Source organism: Lampetra planeri, chromosome 37 (genome assembly GCF_965212315.1).
Source record: "Lampetra planeri chromosome 37, kcLamPlan1.2.h2, whole genome shotgun sequence".
Lineage (NCBI taxonomy): Eukaryota > Metazoa > Chordata > Hyperoartia > Petromyzontiformes > Petromyzontidae > Lampetra > Lampetra planeri.
In genome coordinates, this window is record NC_136143.1 from 1,032,393 (window position 1) to 1,052,688 (window position 20,296).

Here is a 20,296-nt window from a genome sequence, read left to right on the forward strand (position 1 = left end):
AGACAGTGAATAGTAGTAGTTGGGGACTGCGCTTTACACCCGATAAGAATGTTGTTTTAAATCACGTTTCCTGATTAAAAGTTCTTAAATTGGCATGTGGATAGTTGGTTACACTATCCGCAGCTGCTGAGTAACAGACCTCGGTGCGCTGTGCGTTTTTTGCCGGGGGCGCACGCACTGCGAACGCACGCGACTCACTTGAACTCGAGGCACTTGGTGATCTCCTTCTGCAGATGCATGACCTCGTAGCGCAGGTTCTGCAGCTGCAGGTGCAGCGCGTCCACCTTCTGCTTGTTCTGCAGTGGCCAAGGGGTGGGCGGGTGGTTGGGGAGGGGGGCGGAAAACAAATGGAGAAACACAAGGAGCTGATGGTACAGCAGAAACGGAGAATACCCACCAGGGCTATGATTTGCTTCGAGAGAAAAATATATCAGCGCACCTTATAGTGAGGGAAAAAATAATTTGATCCCCTGCTGATTTTGTACGTTTGCCCACTGACAAAAAAATGATCAGTCTATAATTTAATGGTAGGTTTATTTGAACAGTGAGAGACAGAATAAAAACAAAAAAAATCCAGAAAAACGCATGTCAAAAATGTTATAAGTTGATTGAATTTTAATGAGGGAAATAAGTATTTGACCCCCTCTCAATCAGAAAGATTTCTGGCTCCCATGTGTCTTTTATACAGGTAACGAGCTGAGATTAGGAGCACACTCTTAAAGGGAGTGCTCCTAATCTCAGCTTGTTACCTGTATAAAAGACACCTGTTCACAGAAGAAATCAATCAGATTCCAAACTCTCCACCATGGCCAAGACCAAAGAGCTCTCCAAGGATGTCAGGGACAAGATTGTAGACCTCCACAAGGCTGGAATGGGCTACAAGACCATCGCCAAGCAGCTTGGTGAAAAGGTGACAACAGTTGGTGCGATTATTCGCAAATGGAAGAAACACAAAAGAACTGTCAATCTCCTTCGGCCTGGGGCTCCATGCAAGATCTCACCTCGTGGAGTTGCAATGATCATGAGAACGGTGAGAAATCAGCCCAGAACTACACGGGAGGATCTTGTCAATGATCTCAAGGCAGCTGGGACCATAGTCACAAAAAAAATAGTTGGTAACACACTACGCCGTGAAGGACTGAAATCCTGCAGCGCCCGCAAGGTCCCCCTGCTCAAGAAAGCACATATACATGCCCGTCTGAAGTTTGCCAATGAACATCTGAATGATTCAGAGGACAACTGGGTGAAAGTGTTGTGGTCAGATGAAACCAAAATGGAGCTCTTTGGCATCAACTCAACTCGCCGTGTTTGGAGGAGGAGGAATGCTGCCTATGACCCCAAGAACACCATCCCCACCGTCAAACATGGAGCTGGAAACATTATGCTTTGGGGGTGTTTTTCTGCTAAGGGAACAGGACAAATTCACCGCATCAAAGGGATGTACCGTCAAATCTTGGGTGAGAACCTCCTTCCCTCAGCCAGGGCATTGAAAATGGGTCGTGGATGGGTATTCCAGCATGACAATGACCCAAAACACATGGCCAAGGCAACAAAGGAGTGGCTCAAGAAGAAGCACATTAAGGTCCTGGAGTGGCCTAGCCAGTCTCCAGACCTTAATCCCATAGAAAATCTGTGGAGGGAGCTGAAGTTTCGAGTTGCCAAACGTCAGCCTCGAAACCTTAATGACTTGGAGAAGATCTGCAAAGAGGAGTGGGACAAAATCCCTCCTGAGGTGTGTGCAAACCTGGTGGCCAACTACAAGAAACGTCTGACCTATGTGATTGCCAACAAGGGTTTTTCCACCAAGTACTAAGTCATGTTTTGCAGAGGGGTCAAATACTTATTTCCCTCATTAAAATGCAAATCAATTTATAACATTTTTGACATGCGTTTTTCTGGATTTTGTTGTTGTTATTCTGTCTCTCACTGTTCCAATAAACCTACCATTAAAATTATAGACTGATCTCGATTTAAAGCTTTCGTGACTGCAGGGATTCATCTTCTTGGTTCTTTCGGTAAAGTCACGTAGAAGGGAAGTAATAAAATAATAAAAATAAAACAATAAAATAAAATAATTCTCACGACGTTTCGGCTACAACGCAAGCAGCCGTCTTCAGGTGAAGAATGAGACACTACCAAGCTAGGAGCTTATATATAAGCCTTAACAAAAAAGAATGTGCACATTCTTTTTTGTTAAGGCGCTCTTCCACCTCCAACCCAGCTTATATATAAGCTCCTAGCTTGGTAGTGTCTCATTCTTCACCTGAAGACGGCTGCTTGCGTTGTAGCCGAAACGTCGTGAGAATTATTTTATTTTATTGTTTTATTTTTATTATTTTATTACTTCCCTTCTACGTGACTTTACCGAAAGAACCAAGAAGATATAGACTGATCATTTCTTTGTCAGTGGGCAAACATACAAAATCAGCAGGGGATCAAATACTTTTTTCCCTCATTAAAATGCAAATCAATTTATAACATGTTTGACTGTATATTAGGCAATTTGGCAATACTGTCTTGGCAGTGGTGCTCGAACACAAACAACAAAAACTCAACACATTTGTCAACAACACTGTAGCCTTAATAGGAAAAATATATAAACACATGACGTTTCTGGCAACGTCCCTTGTTCAGAGCACAGATGGCCCTTGTTGGCCCTTGTTGAAGCACAGGTCTGGTATAAGCAACACATGCTTACATTGCACTGATGGGGCAAAGACAAAGGACATCATCTGATACAAGCACACTACTTCTGATATAAACACAGCTGGCCGTGCTTCCAAGGGGTGTGTCTATATCCAGTTCCTGCTGTATTACAAATGTCATTTATCCAGGAAAGCTTCACCACCGAGTGTCTCGGCACTCTTTTGCAGGAGGGTTCTGCATCGGTATGTTTGGCTAACTTCCCTTAACGAGTGACTGACATTGAGGGGAAAATGGATTGCCCGGGAGAAAACCCACAAATGTGAGTGGATGCCACAGGGCTCCTCACAGATGACGTCAAGAATCAATGAATGAAAGAAGTAATTTTCTGGCCACCCTGCAGCCCAAGCAGAGAGCGCATGCTGTGTTGCCAGGATCCCTCGATCCGAGGACCAGCGAGGCTCAACTCTGCTCAGCTCTCGAAATGCAAAGAGATGGGCGCGCATTCGTTCGGAGAGATTTGGTCGTAAGGATAAATATAATTAATTAGCCAGATGATCAGAGCAAATGGGAAATACGCACATCTGACATTACATTAAGGATATATGAATGTTTCTTTGTTATCAATGAAAAGCGCAATATGAGCATTAAAGGCTTGTAATGTATATTAGCGAATGACATTGATATAGCTCCCAATCAACTTTGCAGAGTGAAGAGTTTTTTTCCAGGACAAATGTTTCTATTCATGTGTAGGGGTGTTAGAGAGAGAGCCCGTTATGCATGGCAGCCTATGGTAAACAAACACAGTAGGCGGGGCTACATGTGTGCACAAGCAGGTGCCCTCTGCGACGTCCGCGCCAGACACCCTGGGGGGTCGATTCGGTCGTTATGATCCCCCGGGGCCCCACCCCTCAGGGAGGGGTTGGGTATAAAAGGGGAATGTATCGAAGGGCTCGGGAGTGATGTTTAGCTAAAGAAGAGGAGGCGGAAGACGTCTGAGATAGAGCCCTGGACTCCCCCTGGTACGCCGTCCTTATCAGGACCGCGCAGGCTCGAGCCAGTGGCGTGGTACCAGAGCCAGAGCCAGTGCTGGTCTGGACTCTGGGTACCGGGCCCGACTGACCAGTGTCGGGCCAAGATAGCCTCCCCTAGCCCATTAGTGGAGGACTCAGAGGCAGGCTAGGGTTAGCTAGAGAGGTGTGTCCTCAGATAGACGGGTGAGGGGGCCGATACCCCCTCAAATGTGTATGTCACAACGTTGGTGTTAAATAAACAAGTGTGCCTCCAACTCCGGTGTGAACGAGTCGTGAGCGTTACTACATCTGGCGTCAGAAGTGAAACAAAGTACGAACATGGATACACGCCGGACGACTCGAGTCGGGGTACCAGAGGCAGAAGACACCACTGCAGTCGGAGGGCCCGAGACGGCTGAAGATGCCATCGACCAGCCGGGGCTGGGCGCATCCACGCCACAGCAGCTGGAGGAAGGGGAGCCGTCGATGGAGGGGCTGAGGGAGGCGCACGCGAAGCTGACCGAGCTGCTGTACGCCGCAGCCGCCATGCTCGACACCATCACGCAGCTGGGGGCTGCGGGACCGCCACGGGGCAACGGCAGCCGACGATCACAGCGCCTTCCCGCCATTTCCACGGAGCAACATTTTGAAACTCCCGCCATCGCTGCAGCTGCTGTTGAGGGCGTGGCCGCTCTAAGCATCGCGTCCAACGGCGGGAGTACAGTACCTGCCGCGTCACCACCAACGGGCGGAACGTCACCACGGGTGCGACCGGCGATGCCATCGCTGGTTCGTGCCGACGCTGAGTTGAGTGAGGCGGACGAGGGAGTGCGTTCTTCCTCTGCAGCCGCTGCCTTACATCAGCGGCTACCTCCACTCAAGGAATTTGTGGGCGAGGATGGCGACTGGGGCGGCTTCCAGCGGCGCTTCCTCGCTCACCAGGAGATGGCACAGTGGACAGACGCCGAGGCTCTCCGCGCGCTGCCAGCACTTCTCGACAGCGACGCCCTCGCCACTCTAACATCGGCTTCGAAGGAGAGGCGCTCCACGCTGCGGAAGGCGATGCAGGTGCTGTCGGCGGTATATGGTCCACCATCGGACTGTCGCCAACTCTTTTACGATCGCCAGCGGGGGACGAAGGAGTCGCCCCTGGCGTACCGCACAAGCCTCCTGGCACTGGCGAAGGAGGCCTTTCCACGAATGGATGACGAGGGTGTCGACGCCATGGTGACAGAGAAGATACTTTTGCTGGCGGACGACTTAGACATCGTCATTGTCGCACAGGACGATGCAGAGATGTGCTCCCTCCAAGCGGCCCGTCTTCTCCACGCAAACCTGTCCTCTCAACGACGGAAGGCCAGCAAGGCGGCGAGCGGGCGTGCCGTCGCTGCAGCCACCCTCCCGGCGGAAGAGGTTTGCGCCATCGACCATCAACGGCAGCATGGAGCGGGAGTACGGGAGGACCGGGCCGGTTCAAGCCGTCTACAACATCCATCGTCGTCACCAGCGCTTCCACGCTGTTACAACTGCAGCATCCGGGGCCACGTCGCCTCGGGGTGCCGCTCTCCTGGGCAGCGCAGGACGACACCTCAACGGGACGCCGGCCCTCGTCACAAGCTCCACCATCATAATCCGGCGAGTCGCGGCACCCCTCACGTTTGGCCCACGCACACGCCCGTCGCACACTTAAACACCGCAGCGAAGGGGGGGCCAATATCGCGTACCATGGCACCAACACGCACCGCTCTGGGTACTCAGATTGAACCCAGCCAGTGGTCCGTGTTGGCCCATCGGGTTGTAGCCGCGTCGTCAGGGTCGTCGGCCGTTGTGGGTCACATCGATGGGGTCGAGGTGCGCATCCTGGTCGATACAGGAGCATCGGCGACCATTATTTCGGAGTTGATTTATAACATTCTCCCTGCCCAAAGCCGTCCTTTGATGCCTGTTAACGTGCCATTCTTTGCTGCTAACGGGGGTTCACTTGGCATCATCGGACAAATTCGAGCCCAAATTTGTGTCGGGGATATTAAATTATCTGGGCCGATTTTTGTTTCCTCCTCGCTGGCGGTTCCGTGCCTGCTGGGGACGGATTTCCTGGCCAAAATGCCGATTAGGATATTAATCGACCAGGGATGCATTGAGCTCCCATCGGGCCGACGCATGGCGTTTTTGCCATCCCCCGCTACGAGCCGGACGGCGTTCGCGACGGTGCCGGCGTTCGTAGATAGAACGGTGCGCGTTCCTCCGGGGGCGCAAATGTTAATTCCTTTGAGACTTCGGCGGCCCTTCGCTAAGGGCATTGGGGCTCAAGGGGTTTTGCTGGGACCGTCTAGGGCCGGGGTCAGTGGACCTAATTTACTCCCGGCCCAGACCATAGTGAGAGGGGATGGAGAACCCTTCATCGCGGTCCTCAATGTGGGCTCGCAGACGGTGGTGGTCCCACAGGGGACCGTGCTTGCTCACGCAACGCCGGTGCCCTGTGAGGAACCCGTCGCGAGTCATGTCGGCGCTGCCCCTGCACCGCGACCACATTCAGACAGCGATGAAGGGTGGCTCGAGGCGCTTTGCGCGGGATCGACGGACCTGTCAAATTTAGAGCGCCAACGTCTTAAGACACTACTGAGGGAATTTTCCGACGTTTTCAGTCGGGATAAATACGATTTGGGCTGCACTCATCTGCTGCGTCACCATATTGATACGGGTGACAGCGCGCCAATACACCTAAATCCTTTTCGGTTGAGTCCCGCCGAAAAGGACCATGTCAAATCGGCTGTTGATGACATGCTAGCCGCCGACATAATTTCTCCCTCCAACAGCCCTTGGGGAGCGCCGATCGTCCTGGTTAAGAAGCAGGACGGTTCGTTGCGGTTTTGCGTTGACTTTCGGCGCCTTAATAAAATTACGGTTGCCGACGCATACCCGCTCCCACGGATGGACGAATCGCTTGACGCCTTGGCGGGAGCGCGATTCTTCTCCACATTGGACTTACTTTCGGGATTCTGGCAGCTTCCTCTGGACGATGATTCAAAGCCTAAAACTGCTTTCCGTACTCCGCACGGCCTGTTTCAATTCAACCGGTTGCCGATGGGCTTACACTCAGCGCCGGCAACTTTCCAGCGGTTGATGGAATTGGTTTTGGCTGGATTGCAATGGGAGTCGTGCCTGATTTATTTGGATGACGTCATTGTCTTTGGCAAAACTTTTGAGGAACATCTCCAGAGGTTGCGGGCGGTTTTCCTAAAGATGCGGGCTGCTAATTTGAAATTTAAGCCCCAAAAATGCCATTTGTTACGCGAGTCGGTGCGTTATTTGGGGCACATCGTGGGGCGCTCAGGTATTTCTACCGATCCCGCCAAAACGCAGTGTGTAAGCTCCTGGCCGACTCCCACCTCAGTGGGAGAGGTTAGGAGTTTTATTGGGTTTGCGTCGTATTATAGACGCTTCGTCGCTAATTTTGCGACTATCGCCAAACCCCTACATGCTTTAACATCTAAAGGGGTTCGGTTTTGCTGGGGTCAGGAGGAGGAGGCTGCTTTTTGCTCCCTTCGGGATGCTTTGGTAAACGCTCCTCCCCTGATTTACCCTGATTTTTCAAAACCGTTCTTGCTCGACACCGATGCGAGCAACACGGGTATTGGGGGCGTGCTCTCCCAGGTGGTTGACGGCGTGGAACATGTGGTTGCGTACGGCAGTCGGGTGTTGTCTCCAGCGGAGCAACGATATTGTGTCACCCGTAGGGAACTGTTGGCAATTGTCCATTTCATCCAACAGTATCGCCCATATCTGTACGGTCGGCGTTTCACCGTCCGCACAGATCATGCGGCACTGCAGTACGCCCTGAGGGTTCAACAGCCATCGGGACAATTGTCCCGATGGTTGGAGGTCCTCCAGGATTACGATTTCCAAACCACATACCGTAAGGGCGTTCGCCACACCAACGCGGACGCTCTGTCACGCTTGCCAACCGCCTCCGAGTGTGCATGCCTCCTGGGGTCTGGACGTTGCAGGCCTCCAGGGGACACATCGCTACCTGTCTTGGCGGCCGCCAACGACGACGATGCAGTGGTTCCTAATTCGATCGAACAACAGGGCAAAGATTCCCTGTTGGGGTTGCCCGTCATTGAATGGGGGCGCCTCCAGATGGAGGATGTCTCCCTCCTCGGGTGGCGACGTCGCGTTGGCGGTGCGGCGGGGGGAAAAAGAGGTGGTTCCGACGCATGGGAAATGTGCCAAGGTCTGCTGATGCATTGGGACGGGAAGTCACGCCGACATCGGCTGGTGGTCCCTACTGGGTTGCGGGGTAGGGTGGTATGGGCCGCTCATGAGCGCCTCCTACACCTGGGGACCCAAAAGACTCTCGCCTTGTTGCAACTTGATTTTTATTGGCCTGGCATGACGAGGGATGTTGGGGATTTGTTGGGATCATGCCCTCAATGTGCACAACGCAAACCGCCGGCACGGGAGTCTAACCCGCCTTTGCAATCGATCAAAGTGTCCAGGATAAACGAGCTGGTCGCTCTGGACATTTTGGGACCATTCCCCGCCACCCCCAGGGGGAATAGATATTTGTTGACTGGTGTCGAGTATTTTACACGCTGGCCTATGGCCTGGCCTCTGGCCAACCAGTCGGCAGCAGCCATCGTGGAGGCCTTTGTTCAGGGTTATGTCCTGGACAAAGGTGCTCCGGAGAGGTTGCTGACCGACCAGGGCAGAAATTTTTCCGGTAAACTACTCAGACAAGTCTGCGATCTCCTGGGCACAAAGAAAATTCGGACCTCCCCATATCACCCACAAACTGACGGGATGGTCGAACGTTTGCATCGCACCATCTCGTCCATGTTATCACAACAAGTTTCGGACTCGCAAACGGATTGGGACCTACAAATTCAGGGGGTCTTGGCGGCGTACCGGATGGCACCCCATGCAGCTACGGGGTTTTCTCCCTTTTACCTCATGTACGGCCGAGAACCAGACCCGCCTGTTCGTGCCCAGTTGCGGATCCCCGTGCCGCAGGGAAAAACTAATCTGGCTGACCATGTTAAATTTAATCTTGACAAATTGACCGAGGCACGGGATGCTGCAATGCAAAACTCTGACCTCCGTCAGAAGGCGAATGAGCGCCTCAGATTGAGTCGAGCGCACATACTGCAGTGGAAGCCGGGGGACAAGGCATGGTTGCACTGCCCCCAGGTGCCACTGGCAACCTCCTCTAAACTGGTGCGGCCGTGGCGGGGCCCTGTGGAAGTGGTGGAGGTGTTACGTCCGCAGTGCGTGCGCATAAAGTGGGGGAAGCGGAGATGGTTCGTGCACCCCTCTAGGTTGAAACCCTTCGCAGCGGTACACAATCCCACTTCACACGCGCGTGGCCAAACGTGTGGGGGGTCGGCCGACTCGCTGGGTCCGTCTCCGTCGCTCTCACCTAATGCCTTGCCGGCTGTGCCACCTTCAGGAGCATCGGGAGTGACGGGCTCACGCCCGATCACCCCTCCTGCGGATACCGAGGGTCACGCGGAGTCGGATGAATGCTCACCCCAAGACGGACAGTCGCCACCTGATGGTCCGCCACGCGGGGTTACCCCGTGCGAGGGGCCCGCTGCAAGGACGCGCGCTAAAATGCGCAAACTGTTGTGAGGCCGGAAAATGTGTACATAGCTGTTGTGTTTATTGGGTGTTGTGTGGGTGGTGTGTTCCCCGCTCCTCGGATGTACGTATGTTGGGTTCACCGTGTGTTGTGTGTGCGTGGTGGGTTCCCTGCTGATTGTATATAGGCTGTTTTTTTTTACGGAATTCGTATTTATTCGGGGGGGGGGGTGCGTCGGGTTGTTTCTCATCTTGTTGTTGCGTTCTTGTTCTGGTTCCTGTTATTGTTCAAAAATAGTGAGGCACACGCGCGGTCAGGGGGTGAAGGCACCTTTATTGTCAAATTTTTGTATGTTGGCAGCCGGGACGGCTGCATGCTATGCGGGGGGGAGTGATGTAGGGGTGTTAGAGAGAGAGCCCGTTATGCATGGCAGCCTATGGTAAACAAACACAGTAGGCGGGGCTACATGTGTGCACAAGCAGGTGCCCTCTGCGACGTCCGCGCCAGACACCCTGGGGGGTCGATTCGGTCGTTATGATCCCCCGGGGCCCCACCCCTCAGGGAGGGGTTGGGTATAAAAGGGGAATGTATCGAAGGGCTCGGGAGTGATGTTTAGCTAAAGAAGAGGAGGCGGAAGACGTCTGAGATAGAGCCCTGGACTCCCCCTGGTACGCCGTCCTTATCAGGACCGCGCAGGCTCGAGCCAGTGGCGTGGTACCAGAGCCAGAGCCAGTGCTGGTCTGGACTCTGGGTACCGGGCCCGACTGACCAGTGTCGGGCCAAGATAGCCTCCCCTAGCCCATTAGTGGAGGACTCAGAGGCAGGCTAGGGTTAGCTAGAGAGGTGTGTCCTCAGATAGACGGGTGAGGGGGCCGATACCCCCTCAAATGTGTATGTCACAACGTTGGTGTTAAATAAACAAGTGTGCCTCCAACTCCGGTGTGAACGAGTCGTGAGCGTTACTACACATGCAAAGCAGAAATAATTTGTATTATTATGCAGGAAAATCTCACCGAGTCTCAATAATCTTTATCGGGAGGATACTGCTAAGTTTTTGTAGTAGGGGGCAATGTTGTTGCTGTGTGATCCCAATTGAGCAATTAGGAGATACTTAGTTAAATGTCATTGGGATGTTTGGCCAATATTAGTTACGTTGTATGTGTTTTTTTGGCTAAAGGAGGAAAACGGAGAACCCGGGGGAAACCCATGCAGAACAGGGAGATAACAGACTGTTGGGGCAATTGCTGTTAGCGATCACCTATGAAGGCTGGGACGGAACACGAGGGGGTGGATGGCTAGCACCTCAACCAGCTGCCTCTGTCTCCTGAGTGCTGATGTTTACACACTCCACCAGCTACTCTGAGGCCGAGTCAACCTAGGGGAGGCCCAGGACCGGATCAGATAATCATCACTGGTTTTGGCTGCGAGTGGGAATGGAACTCTTGGGTCGTCGGATTTGTAGCGCAGCACACTATCCACTACACTACCGCTCCCCACACACACCGCAGAAAAAGTGGGAAAACAAATCAACTGCGCACAGAAAGGCATGCAAACTCTTGTTGTTGTGAAGCACAAGTGTCACACCTGCTCCCCCCCGCCGCCCAAATGCAGTAATAACCAACCTCGTAAGTAGCATCCCGGCCTTTCTTGCACCGAATGTGCGCCAGTCGGTTCAGCTTCTTCAGCGTCATGAAGTGGATGCAAACCTGCGTTTTACGCTCCTCTATCTCGGGGGCCTGCAGAGGGAGAAATTCGTTATCGCCACCATGAGCAGCACCAGCATCACCATCATCAGCAGTGTCAAGATCATCATTAGCCATCCACTGCTGAGTGAAGGAAGTACCCGTGATAAAAAATCTTCATCATCCATAAGTAAATAACCAAAAAGGAGATTATGATTTATCATTGATTTTATGTTTGTGCAATATTTTCACTTCTCACAAGACTGATAGCTTAATAGCTGTACCACTTTATTTTGTCATACGGGTGACCTCGGTCACTTTTGCAAATCAAGACGATATCCTGGTCTTTCGAGGTCTTGCCCAGTCAAAATAAAATAAACTTGAAACTCCATTACCAGCTATATACACATTACATAAGAGATGGCAATGGCACGGGATGGAATAAATTCAGCAGTGGATTGACCCTGGCTGATAATGACGATTCCTCTGATATATCTGCACGCCCATTACTACCGCGACTACCACCGGCACCACCACCACCGCCCCCCACTGCCAACACCACCACCCCCACCACCACCGGCACCACCGCTGGCCTGTACGTACATTATGCCGCATGCCCTGAGACTTGAGCTCGTCCACCTCGCCCATGAGCCGCTGCAGCTCGCGGCACGTGTCCGCGTAGAGGAGCTCGTCGGCCTCGGGTTCCCGCGTCTCCACGTCCGCCTCATCGCTGTACACACGCGTCACCTCCTGCGCACCGCACAGACCGAAACATATTTTAGAATTAAAATGTTTATTTTTATACTAGAGGAATCCCATGAGCTATAAATATATTTTTCGCAGATGGCCAGTAAGGGCGGGTAGGAAAGTTACAACAATATCAAAAACACGATAGGAGTGCAATATATTAGAAAGGAAAGAAAATCAAAGTTATTTTAAAGGCTATTGCACAGGGAATTTCAGTCTAATTACCACCATTATTTTTTTATAACTTCCAAGCCACACAAATGTTAATGTATCTTTTATTTAACTAGGAGATTAAATAACACGTGAACCATTGAGACGTATAGAAGGGAGAACTGATACATTAGATAAAAACACTATTAAACCGAGCGCAACGTTTCTGTTCCACTATGGTTGGTAACCCTACCGAGATGTCACGCTCGTCACATGTCAGAAAAGAACGTTGACACTTGAGCACAAGGTGAGAGTTGTGGAGCAGTTGTAGGGGGGGGGAATCTATAATCGTCGTGCAACGTCACGTTCACGGCGAATTCAAGTATTCTCATGCGATGATCTGAAAGTCAATTAGTGAAATGCATTGGATTCAAACCATTCATTTGCCCCATTGTATTTCGTATTAACCTGTGAAGCAAGCTCTATCAGTGAATGCCGCTTAAGAGTTCGGTACAGCAGGGTGGTGTTAGACGATTTTCTGGTGCAGGACAAGCCACATATCTTGGGCACCAGCACTACGATTAGCTCCATCACCACATGCACCACTATCACCATTATTACATCACCAACCCCACCACCATCACCACAGCCAGCAGCAAAGACAAAGATGCCCCGTGTAGCCTTAGCAGACTATTGGGACAAGTGCTCTTAGCGAGCACCTATGAAGGCCTGCACGGCACACGAGGGGTAGGTGGCCAGCACCACGCCCGGCCACCTTCGTCTCCCCAGTGGCGATGTTTACACACCACACCAGGTTCTCATTTGAGGCTGAGTCAACCGAGAAAAGGCCCATGACTGGATCAGATAAACGTCACAGCACCGTCATCCTGACTTCCTCAACCATCACCACCTCAACCACCTCGCTCCCCACGACTGCCACCACAACTTTCATCATACACCACACCCCCACATACCGGGGGAGGGGGGGGGCACTCATTATGCCCCATCAGGAGCCTTGCCAGGGTCATCTAATGAAGATCAATCACTATCACAATCACAATCTCCACCACCACCATTCATTCTCAACCATTCACTTACGACTATTGCCTACACCAGGGGTCTGCAACCTTTAAGACATAAAGAGCCACTTGGACCCGTTTCCGAAGGAAAAAATAAACTGGGAGCCGCAAAACCATTGCAACATTTAAAACAAATATAACACTGCATATATTGTTTCTTACCTTATTGCTATATACAGGATCGTGCAGTCAGCTGTCAATCTGAATAAAAAAAGGACTTTTTCACTTAACAATGTAAAATATATTTTTGCAAATTAATAGCTAAATTACCTGGTTAATGGGATTTTTGCTCCTGAACCTCAGTGCACAGTGTCTGCACATCAGGGCTGTAAGACGTCACCTTCATTTTCACACAGGCTTGCAAGCTGTCATCTGTGAGGCGTGATCGATGTTTGTTTTTAATATAGTTCATGTTGGAGAAGACCTGCTCACATACATATGTGGAGCCGAAGATCGACAGGACTCCAAATGCATACTTTTTCATGTTTATATAAGTGTTGGGGATGGCATTCCATGTTTCGAATACAAGTTTGTCCTGTTTGGGAAGGTTTTCAATATCACTCCATTTATGATTCTGAGCCAGAATGGCCTTCTGACGGGCAACATCCTCAAGAGTAGCGGTCAAGCATTTGAACTTGGATACCCATATATCTTTGTCGGCTATATCGGCCAGTTCCATCTCAAGATCAGGTTGACTTACACCTGCAAATGCAGTCATATTCAATAGGGATGGATCGATCGCCAGGGGAGTGACAGGGAAGGATAATGTCGTTTTTTCCTCTCTGAACTCACAGAATCGTTTCCCAAACGAACTTTGCATTGTGGTGATTGCAGACTTGAAATATTCCAAATTTATCGTATCATGACTTTGTTTGAACTCTCTCAAAGAGGGAAAGTGAGACAGTGTACCTCTCTGTAAATCTTTGACAAACACTGTCAACTTGCGCTCGAATGCCAAAACCTCCTCCAGCATGTGCAGGGCTGTGCCTCCTTTCCCCTGAAGGGTTGTATTTAGCGTGTTTAGATGTGCTGTCATGTCTACCATAAAATGTAATTTTTCCAGCCACTCTGGCTGTTCCAGCTCAGCAAAGGTGAGCTCTTTGCTGCCCAGGAAGGTTTTTACTTCTTCCAAACATGTGACAAAGCAACGGCAACGTTATTGCCTGTCACCGGGCGGGCAGTGTGGAGCGGAGCGGCGACCTGTCAGCAGCGGCAACGCCAGAGCAGGTGTCACAGTGCGCCTCCTCCCCTCGCTAGCATCCGCCCCGGAGCCGCGGTCAAGGTTCAAAAGAGCCGCATGCGGCTCCGGAGCCGCAGGTTGCCGACCCCTGGCCTACACCATTCATACTCACTACCATCATTCACAACTTACCACCTCCATCACCAAACTCTGAAACCACCACAATCCTCACCACCACCACAACCATCATCCTCACCAGAACCACCCTCAACCACCACCATGCTCGCCGGACCTAAACACACGCGCGCGGCCTCCACCACCACCAACCACCACACCACCACTAACCACCACCAACCACCACCACCACCACTAACCACCACTAACCACCACCACTAACCACCACCACTAACCACCACCACTAACCACCACCACCACTTACCACCACCTCAAAACCACCGGCACTAACTACAACCACCACCACACCACCACCACTAGCCACCACCACAACCACTAACCACCACCACTAACCACCACCACACCACACCACGCCGTGCGAGTCGCCATCGCGCATCCCACTACCAGCACAACGCGCGTGTCCGAGCGGAGCGAGCTGGAGGGAGGGACCTGCTCGGCCTCGACCCGCGGCTTCTTCAGGTCTCGGTCGGCGCCGACAGCGACGACGCCGCCGCTCGCCGCGGAGTCGCCGACGCCGCCGCCGCCTCCCCGAGGAGCCTTTCCCTTGCGCTTCTTGTCCGACATCGCGCGATCCGATTCCTTTCGTAATCGGCTCATCGAATCTCCCACCTCCGATTCTCGCCCACGTTGCCCGGCGCGCTTCAATTTAAAGTCGATTCTAGATTTCGATTTGATGCGGGGCTGTAAAAACCGCGGCCGAACCGTCTACAGAATCGACTGCTGGTAGTTAAAAGTAAGGAATCGGTAATCGATTCGAGTGGAAATGTCTTCTGGAGTGCACCGATTGGCGCGCGCGGGTGAAATAGACCTCCCCTCCTCCTCTCTGCCCATTGTGTTGGCGGGTGCAGTGGCTGGCCGCTTGCGCACAATCGCTCCATTGTGTTGGCGTGTGCAGTAATTGGCCGCTTGCGCACAAGCGCTTCCACGTCCATCGCCCACCCTTTTGGCCTCGCCCCCCCTCCCTCCCGATACGTTCCTTTCATTGGCTACCATAGTCTGATGAGCTCCCCCCTCCCTCTCCCTCCCCCCTCAACTCGCTTTTAAGGGATTACATCTTGAATCATTGCCTCACTTGATACAGCTAATCTGGCTGTGACGGTCCCACCTGATGACGGAGACTTGTGTTGCCTCCGAAACGTCGTGATTTTTGTTTTTATTTTATTTTACTTTCTACGTGACTTTACCGAAAAAACCTAAGAAGATGATTCCTTGCAGTCACGAAAGCTTCAAATCTAAAAAAAAAATCTAATTACGGTTTTAACAACCCAAGTTCAGATTCACTTGCACGTGAATAATGGAAATCGATTCAACAGTAATCGATTCGCGATTTCGATCCCGCCTCCCCCTTTAATAACCTGGCGACTCCTTCGATTCACTATCGAGTCCTCGTAGGAGATCGGAATGGGAATCTTTACTTAGACTGCGGGAGGAGGAATCCGAAGAGCTTTGAAGCTCTTCTTCACAGATGTCCAGTAGGGGCGGGTCAGAACGTAACAACAGTAAACAATACACACGATAGGAGTGCAAAGGTAAACAAACTACTTAAAATATATCTACAAATACAACTAAACTATCTTTTATCTTACCAGATAAAGCCCACTGAGGCATTAACTTATTTTTCAGAAGCGACCTGGCTGCCACACATCACCGCTCAACAAAGTGTCTCTAATGTAGAAATTCATATCGGCAAAACAATCTCAGTGTGTATTCTTCCACATACAAATAATACTATTAGTTTTGACACATCCCATCAGCCGCGATTAGCGAATCGATTCGACCGCGAGACGCCCACTCTGGTTCATGAGGCCTCCTTATCAGAGTGTTGGTTTTTGTTTGCATTTTGACTGCGAGTATTGTGGTTAATGTAAACATGACTCCTTGCAAAAGGTGTCAGTTTTGTTGCCAGAAAAAATGGGGGAACCCCTATTAGTTGATTGTTGTGGAATCGATGTTTAATTTTCTCTCCTCCTCTGGCACGGAGTTCCACTTCAGTGGCCTCTGGCGCGCGTCGCTTTGCGACAGTAACGGCGATTCCTCTGTGGATCAAAGCAAAGTTTGTGGGGAATGATCGACATTCTAGATTTGAAGTTTTGTGACTGCAAAGATCCATACTCTTTGGTTCTTTCGGTAAAGTCACGTAGGTGAAAATAAAAATAAAGAATCAAATACAAATAACTAAATTAAATCACGACGTTTCGGAAGCAACACAAGCTTCCGTCATCAGGTAGGAGACAGCCACAGCAACAAAAAAACTTTGTTGCTTCCGAAACGTGATTTAATTTAGTTATTTCTATTTTATTTTTATTTTCACCTACGTGACTTTAGCGAAAGAACCAAAGAGTAATGATAGCCATTTACTACACTTTTGAGGCATAAGCAATTAGAAAATAACACTTACTACCCAGGAACAAAAATCGTGTTACACAGTGTCCTTAAACTCACCCTTGCAGGTATTCGTCAACATCGCTGTTGAACGTCAGGTACCGATTATATGTATGTTGGTACACAGAGCCCTTGACTTAAAGCTTTCGTGACTGCAGGAAATCATATTCTTGGGTCTTTCGGTAAAGTCACACAGATAGGTTCAAGTAAAAATAAAAAAAACTACGACGTTTCGATCGCAATACGATTTCGTTTCGATCGCAACACGATCGAAACGTCGTAGTTTTTGTTGTTATTTTTCTTTGGGGGCCGTCCATAAATGACGTCACGCGATTTTGGCCGATTTTTGACCCCCCCTTCATCATACGGCGTCACAAAAAGTCAGACCCCCTTAAATATGACGTCACAAAGCTCTGCCCCCCCCCCCCCACAAATAAAACATGCTTCAAATCGCTTTAAACTATTGTCATTGTAGTGCGTATTTAATGTGGCGCTACACTCTGATGTTGTAGGAGAAAACATTTATTAAAAAGGAGGCGTTGGAAAGCTGAAATTTAGCAAAAAATGAACTTGAAAATATTCAACTAACTAAAACTGCAGATGTTCAGAATATTATATTGAAATTCTCTTATAATTATAAAATATTAAAAGTAATTATAATTATTTAAAAAAATACTTGAAACTTTGTAGTAGAACGAAGAAAAATGGAGAGTGCAATTATAACAATCACATATTCATTCCACAAAATAAAAAGCCCTGGTAGAATCATTAGAACCAAAATGTTTAATAACAATCATTTAAAAAAATTACAACATTTATGCTTCTCCATTCCCCCATGGAGAAGCAAAATGCTCCTTCATGGAATAAATAAAAGGTGACCTTAGTAAATGTAAATAATAAAATAGTTAATAATGAAAATGTATCAAAATTAGTGTTGTTATAACAATTCTATTTATTTAAGTTTATTTAAAGTTGCGCATTTTGATGTGGTGTCACATTTCTCAAACCCCCTCCCTCGTCACACATCGTCACAAATGTCTGACCCCCTCCCCCCCCTAGGTGAGTGACGTCATTTATGGACTGCCCCTTGAACCTATCTACGTGACTTTACCGAGGCCGCTACGCGTCACACGTGATGATGATTATAGTAATCGATACCGTGAATCGAGTCGCGTAATCGCCTCGCGGGTGTAAACATCGACTGCGGAGACAGTGTGAAGGGTCACGTTCGGAGCAAGTGAGCGAGCAGGCGAGCGGGTGAGTGAGCGGATGAGTGTGTGAGTATGTGGGTTTGTGAGTATGTGAGTGAGTAGGTGTGTGAGTGGGTGTGTGTGAGTGGGTGTGTGAGTGTGTGTGTGAGTGAGTGTGTGAGCGGGTGAGTGCGCGGGCGCGTGAGTGGGCGAGTGTGTGGGTGGGCGAGCGGGTGAGTGAGTGCGCGGGTGAGCGAGCAGGCGAGCGGGTGAGTGGGTGGGTGACTGAGTGAGTGGATGAGTGAGTGAGCGCGTGAGTGAGTGGGGAAGTTAGTGGGTGAGTGAGTGCGTGGGTGGGTGGGCGCGTGGGTGGGTGAGTGAATGTGAGTGGGTGGGTGAGTGCGTGGGTGAGTGAGTGAGTGTGAGTGGGTGGGTGAGTGCGTGGGTGGGTGAGTGCGTGGGTGGGTGAGTGGGTGAGTGAGTGTGAGTGAGTGAGTGAGTGTGAGTGGGTGAGTGAGTGTGCGTGGGTGAGCGGGTGGGTGAGTGGGTGAGTGGGGAAGTTAGTGGGTGGGTGAGTGCGAGTAGGTGAGCGGGTGGGTGAGCGGGTGGGTGAGTGGAGAAGTTAGTGGGTGAGTGAGTGCGCGACTGGGTGAGCATCCTCGTCACATCACCCATCCCTTCCTCTACCGTGAGGGTCCTCACACTGGACGTGCAATCACATAGGTCGATTCGATCCCCGGGCGCGGCATTGACGCTCCGCCTGGCGACTTTCTTAGCTCCCCCCTCGCCTGCCGCCCACGCAGCAGCAGCAGCAGTAACAACAACACCGCGGTTCGTGACCGCGCACGAGGATCAACTTTACGCACTGCGAGAACGCAACCGGGGTCCGCGGGCATCTGCGAGAAAGAGCTTCTTAGCTCATCGGATTCCTCCAGGATAAATGCTGATTCTGGAAGAGGTGCGCTTGGGGCCTTCCGGTGTCTCGGTAGGTGTGGAGTGAGTGAGTGGATGCTGTTTGCTGCTGTTGTCAATGTGCAGCAGGTGGATGATGATGATGATGGCCTCGTTACAGACAGAGGTGACTGTGTAAGTACAGTACTGTACGTTGAACTTATTTCGCACCGTACGTAGCCAGCTGTGCTTATCGGAGGTGCCGGGGGCAGTGGGGGGGGCAACGACCCAAACACAACAAACACTTCTCAAGAAACAAGTTTTCAATCTGTGGTGCCGGGGACGGCGCTGCGGTCGTGGTGCCGTCTTGGGGCTCGGTATGCAGGAGGTCGTGGGTTCGATCCTGACGCCTGCTGCTGTGTATGTGGAGTTTGCGTGTCTCTCTCTCTCATCATCATCACGGTGGCTAGGAGATGTTAACTACCTCGCCTGGTATGCAGGAGGTCGTGAGTTCGATCTCAACCTTGACGACTACTGCTGTATATTTGGGGTTTGCGTGTCTCTCTCTCCGTGGTCCCTTGGATTTTTCTCCGGGTCTTCCAGTTGTTTCCCCTCCGTATTTAGAATAAACATCACGCGTTTGTCTGCTGTTATTTAATATCAACACGAGCCACTTCGTTGAAGCTATAATTTGTGATGACAAGGTCGCTTCTGCAAAAATAGCTGCGTAGCTGAGTGGGCCCTACCTGGTAAAATGACAAAATAGTTCAGTTTTAGATGTTAAAGTGGAGGAGGCGCTGCTATAGTGGAGAGTTCCGCCGTGAGCGTTAGCGCAGGCGGACATTGAGCAAAGAGAGATGCCAACAACGAAACGCAACAATACGAATTGGCTCACCGCCGTCGATGGGCAGGTGGCGTCTGTGGTGGGGTAAAGTGTGGGTCCTTTCCCACTTCTTTCCACACGCTTGGCCAGCGTGGAAGAGTAGACCAAATTACACTTCAGAGGGGCTCCGTGGAACGCCGAATCAACCAGAACTGGCTTAAGCTAAGTCGGTTGTTGCGGGGCTCCACCTTTACCTTTTACCTCTCCCTGGGTGTTCTCTCCCCTAGGTCTACTGAGCCTTAGATTAATGGAGTACCCGGTAGTGTACGTACAGCATAAACATCGGCGCTAAGAGAGACAAATGCGGCCAGGGTTGGTGTTGGCTATGAACTGCACTTGCCCCGACAGCCTTGTGTCTCATCTTGGATGTGAAGCTTTCGTGACTGCAGGGATCCATACTCTTTGGTTCTTTCCGTAAAGTCACGTAGGTATAAAATAAAATAGATCAAGACGTTTCGGGCGCAACACAAGCGTCCATCATCAGGTGGGAAAGCATGGTCTGCTGCTGACGCAGACTGTTTTAAAGGTTTGAAATGGGTGTAGCTCAAGGGCTATGAAGCCTTGTGTCTGCTACACGGAGGGCCTTCTTGGCATTTGTAATTCCCTCGCAGCGACTCGTCGTGGGATGAGGGTAACATTGATGACGACGACGGCGAGCTGAAGATGAGCGGGTGTCTGAT

General features: G+C 50.8%; 2 protein-coding genes across 11 annotated transcripts in view; one reads left to right on the top strand and one right to left on the bottom strand.

Moving 5' to 3' along the window:
• THOC5 (THO complex subunit 5) overlaps nucleotides 1-14,872 on the bottom strand; it is a 41,417-nt gene extending 26,545 nt beyond the window's left edge. For 3 of the 6 annotated variants that reach the window (XM_078611634.1, XM_078611631.1, XM_078611630.1), the window contains exons 1-4: nucleotides 14,655-14,872; nucleotides 11,523-11,669; nucleotides 10,860-10,973; nucleotides 199-296 (exon numbers count right to left, since the gene is read on the bottom strand). In XM_078611634.1, coding sequence (XP_078467760.1) covers nucleotides 199-296; nucleotides 10,860-10,973; nucleotides 11,523-11,669; nucleotides 14,655-14,867 — 572 coding nt within the window. In that variant the 5' untranslated portion in view covers nucleotides 14,868-14,872. The remainder of the gene's footprint in view (nucleotides 1-198; nucleotides 297-10,859; nucleotides 10,974-11,522; nucleotides 11,670-14,654) is intronic. The other 3 variants (XM_078611636.1, XM_078611632.1, XM_078611633.1) reach the window with 2 other exon arrangements.
• A 2,901-nt stretch (nucleotides 14,873-17,773) lies between these two features.
• Nucleotides 17,774-20,296, top strand: part of LOC144730857 (acyl-CoA dehydrogenase family member 11-like) — a 29,833-nt gene continuing 27,310 nt past the window's right edge. Inside the window, exons 1-2 of one of the 5 annotated variants that reach the window (XM_078611637.1) lie at nucleotides 17,797-17,909; nucleotides 18,649-18,827. In XM_078611637.1, the coding sequence (XP_078467763.1) occupies nucleotides 18,783-18,827 (45 nt within the window). In that variant the 5' untranslated portion in view covers nucleotides 17,797-17,909; nucleotides 18,649-18,782. Of the gene's footprint in view, nucleotides 17,910-18,091; nucleotides 18,112-18,648; nucleotides 18,828-20,296 lie in introns of those variants that run through there. The other 4 variants (XM_078611639.1, XM_078611638.1, XM_078611640.1 and 1 more) reach the window with 4 other exon arrangements.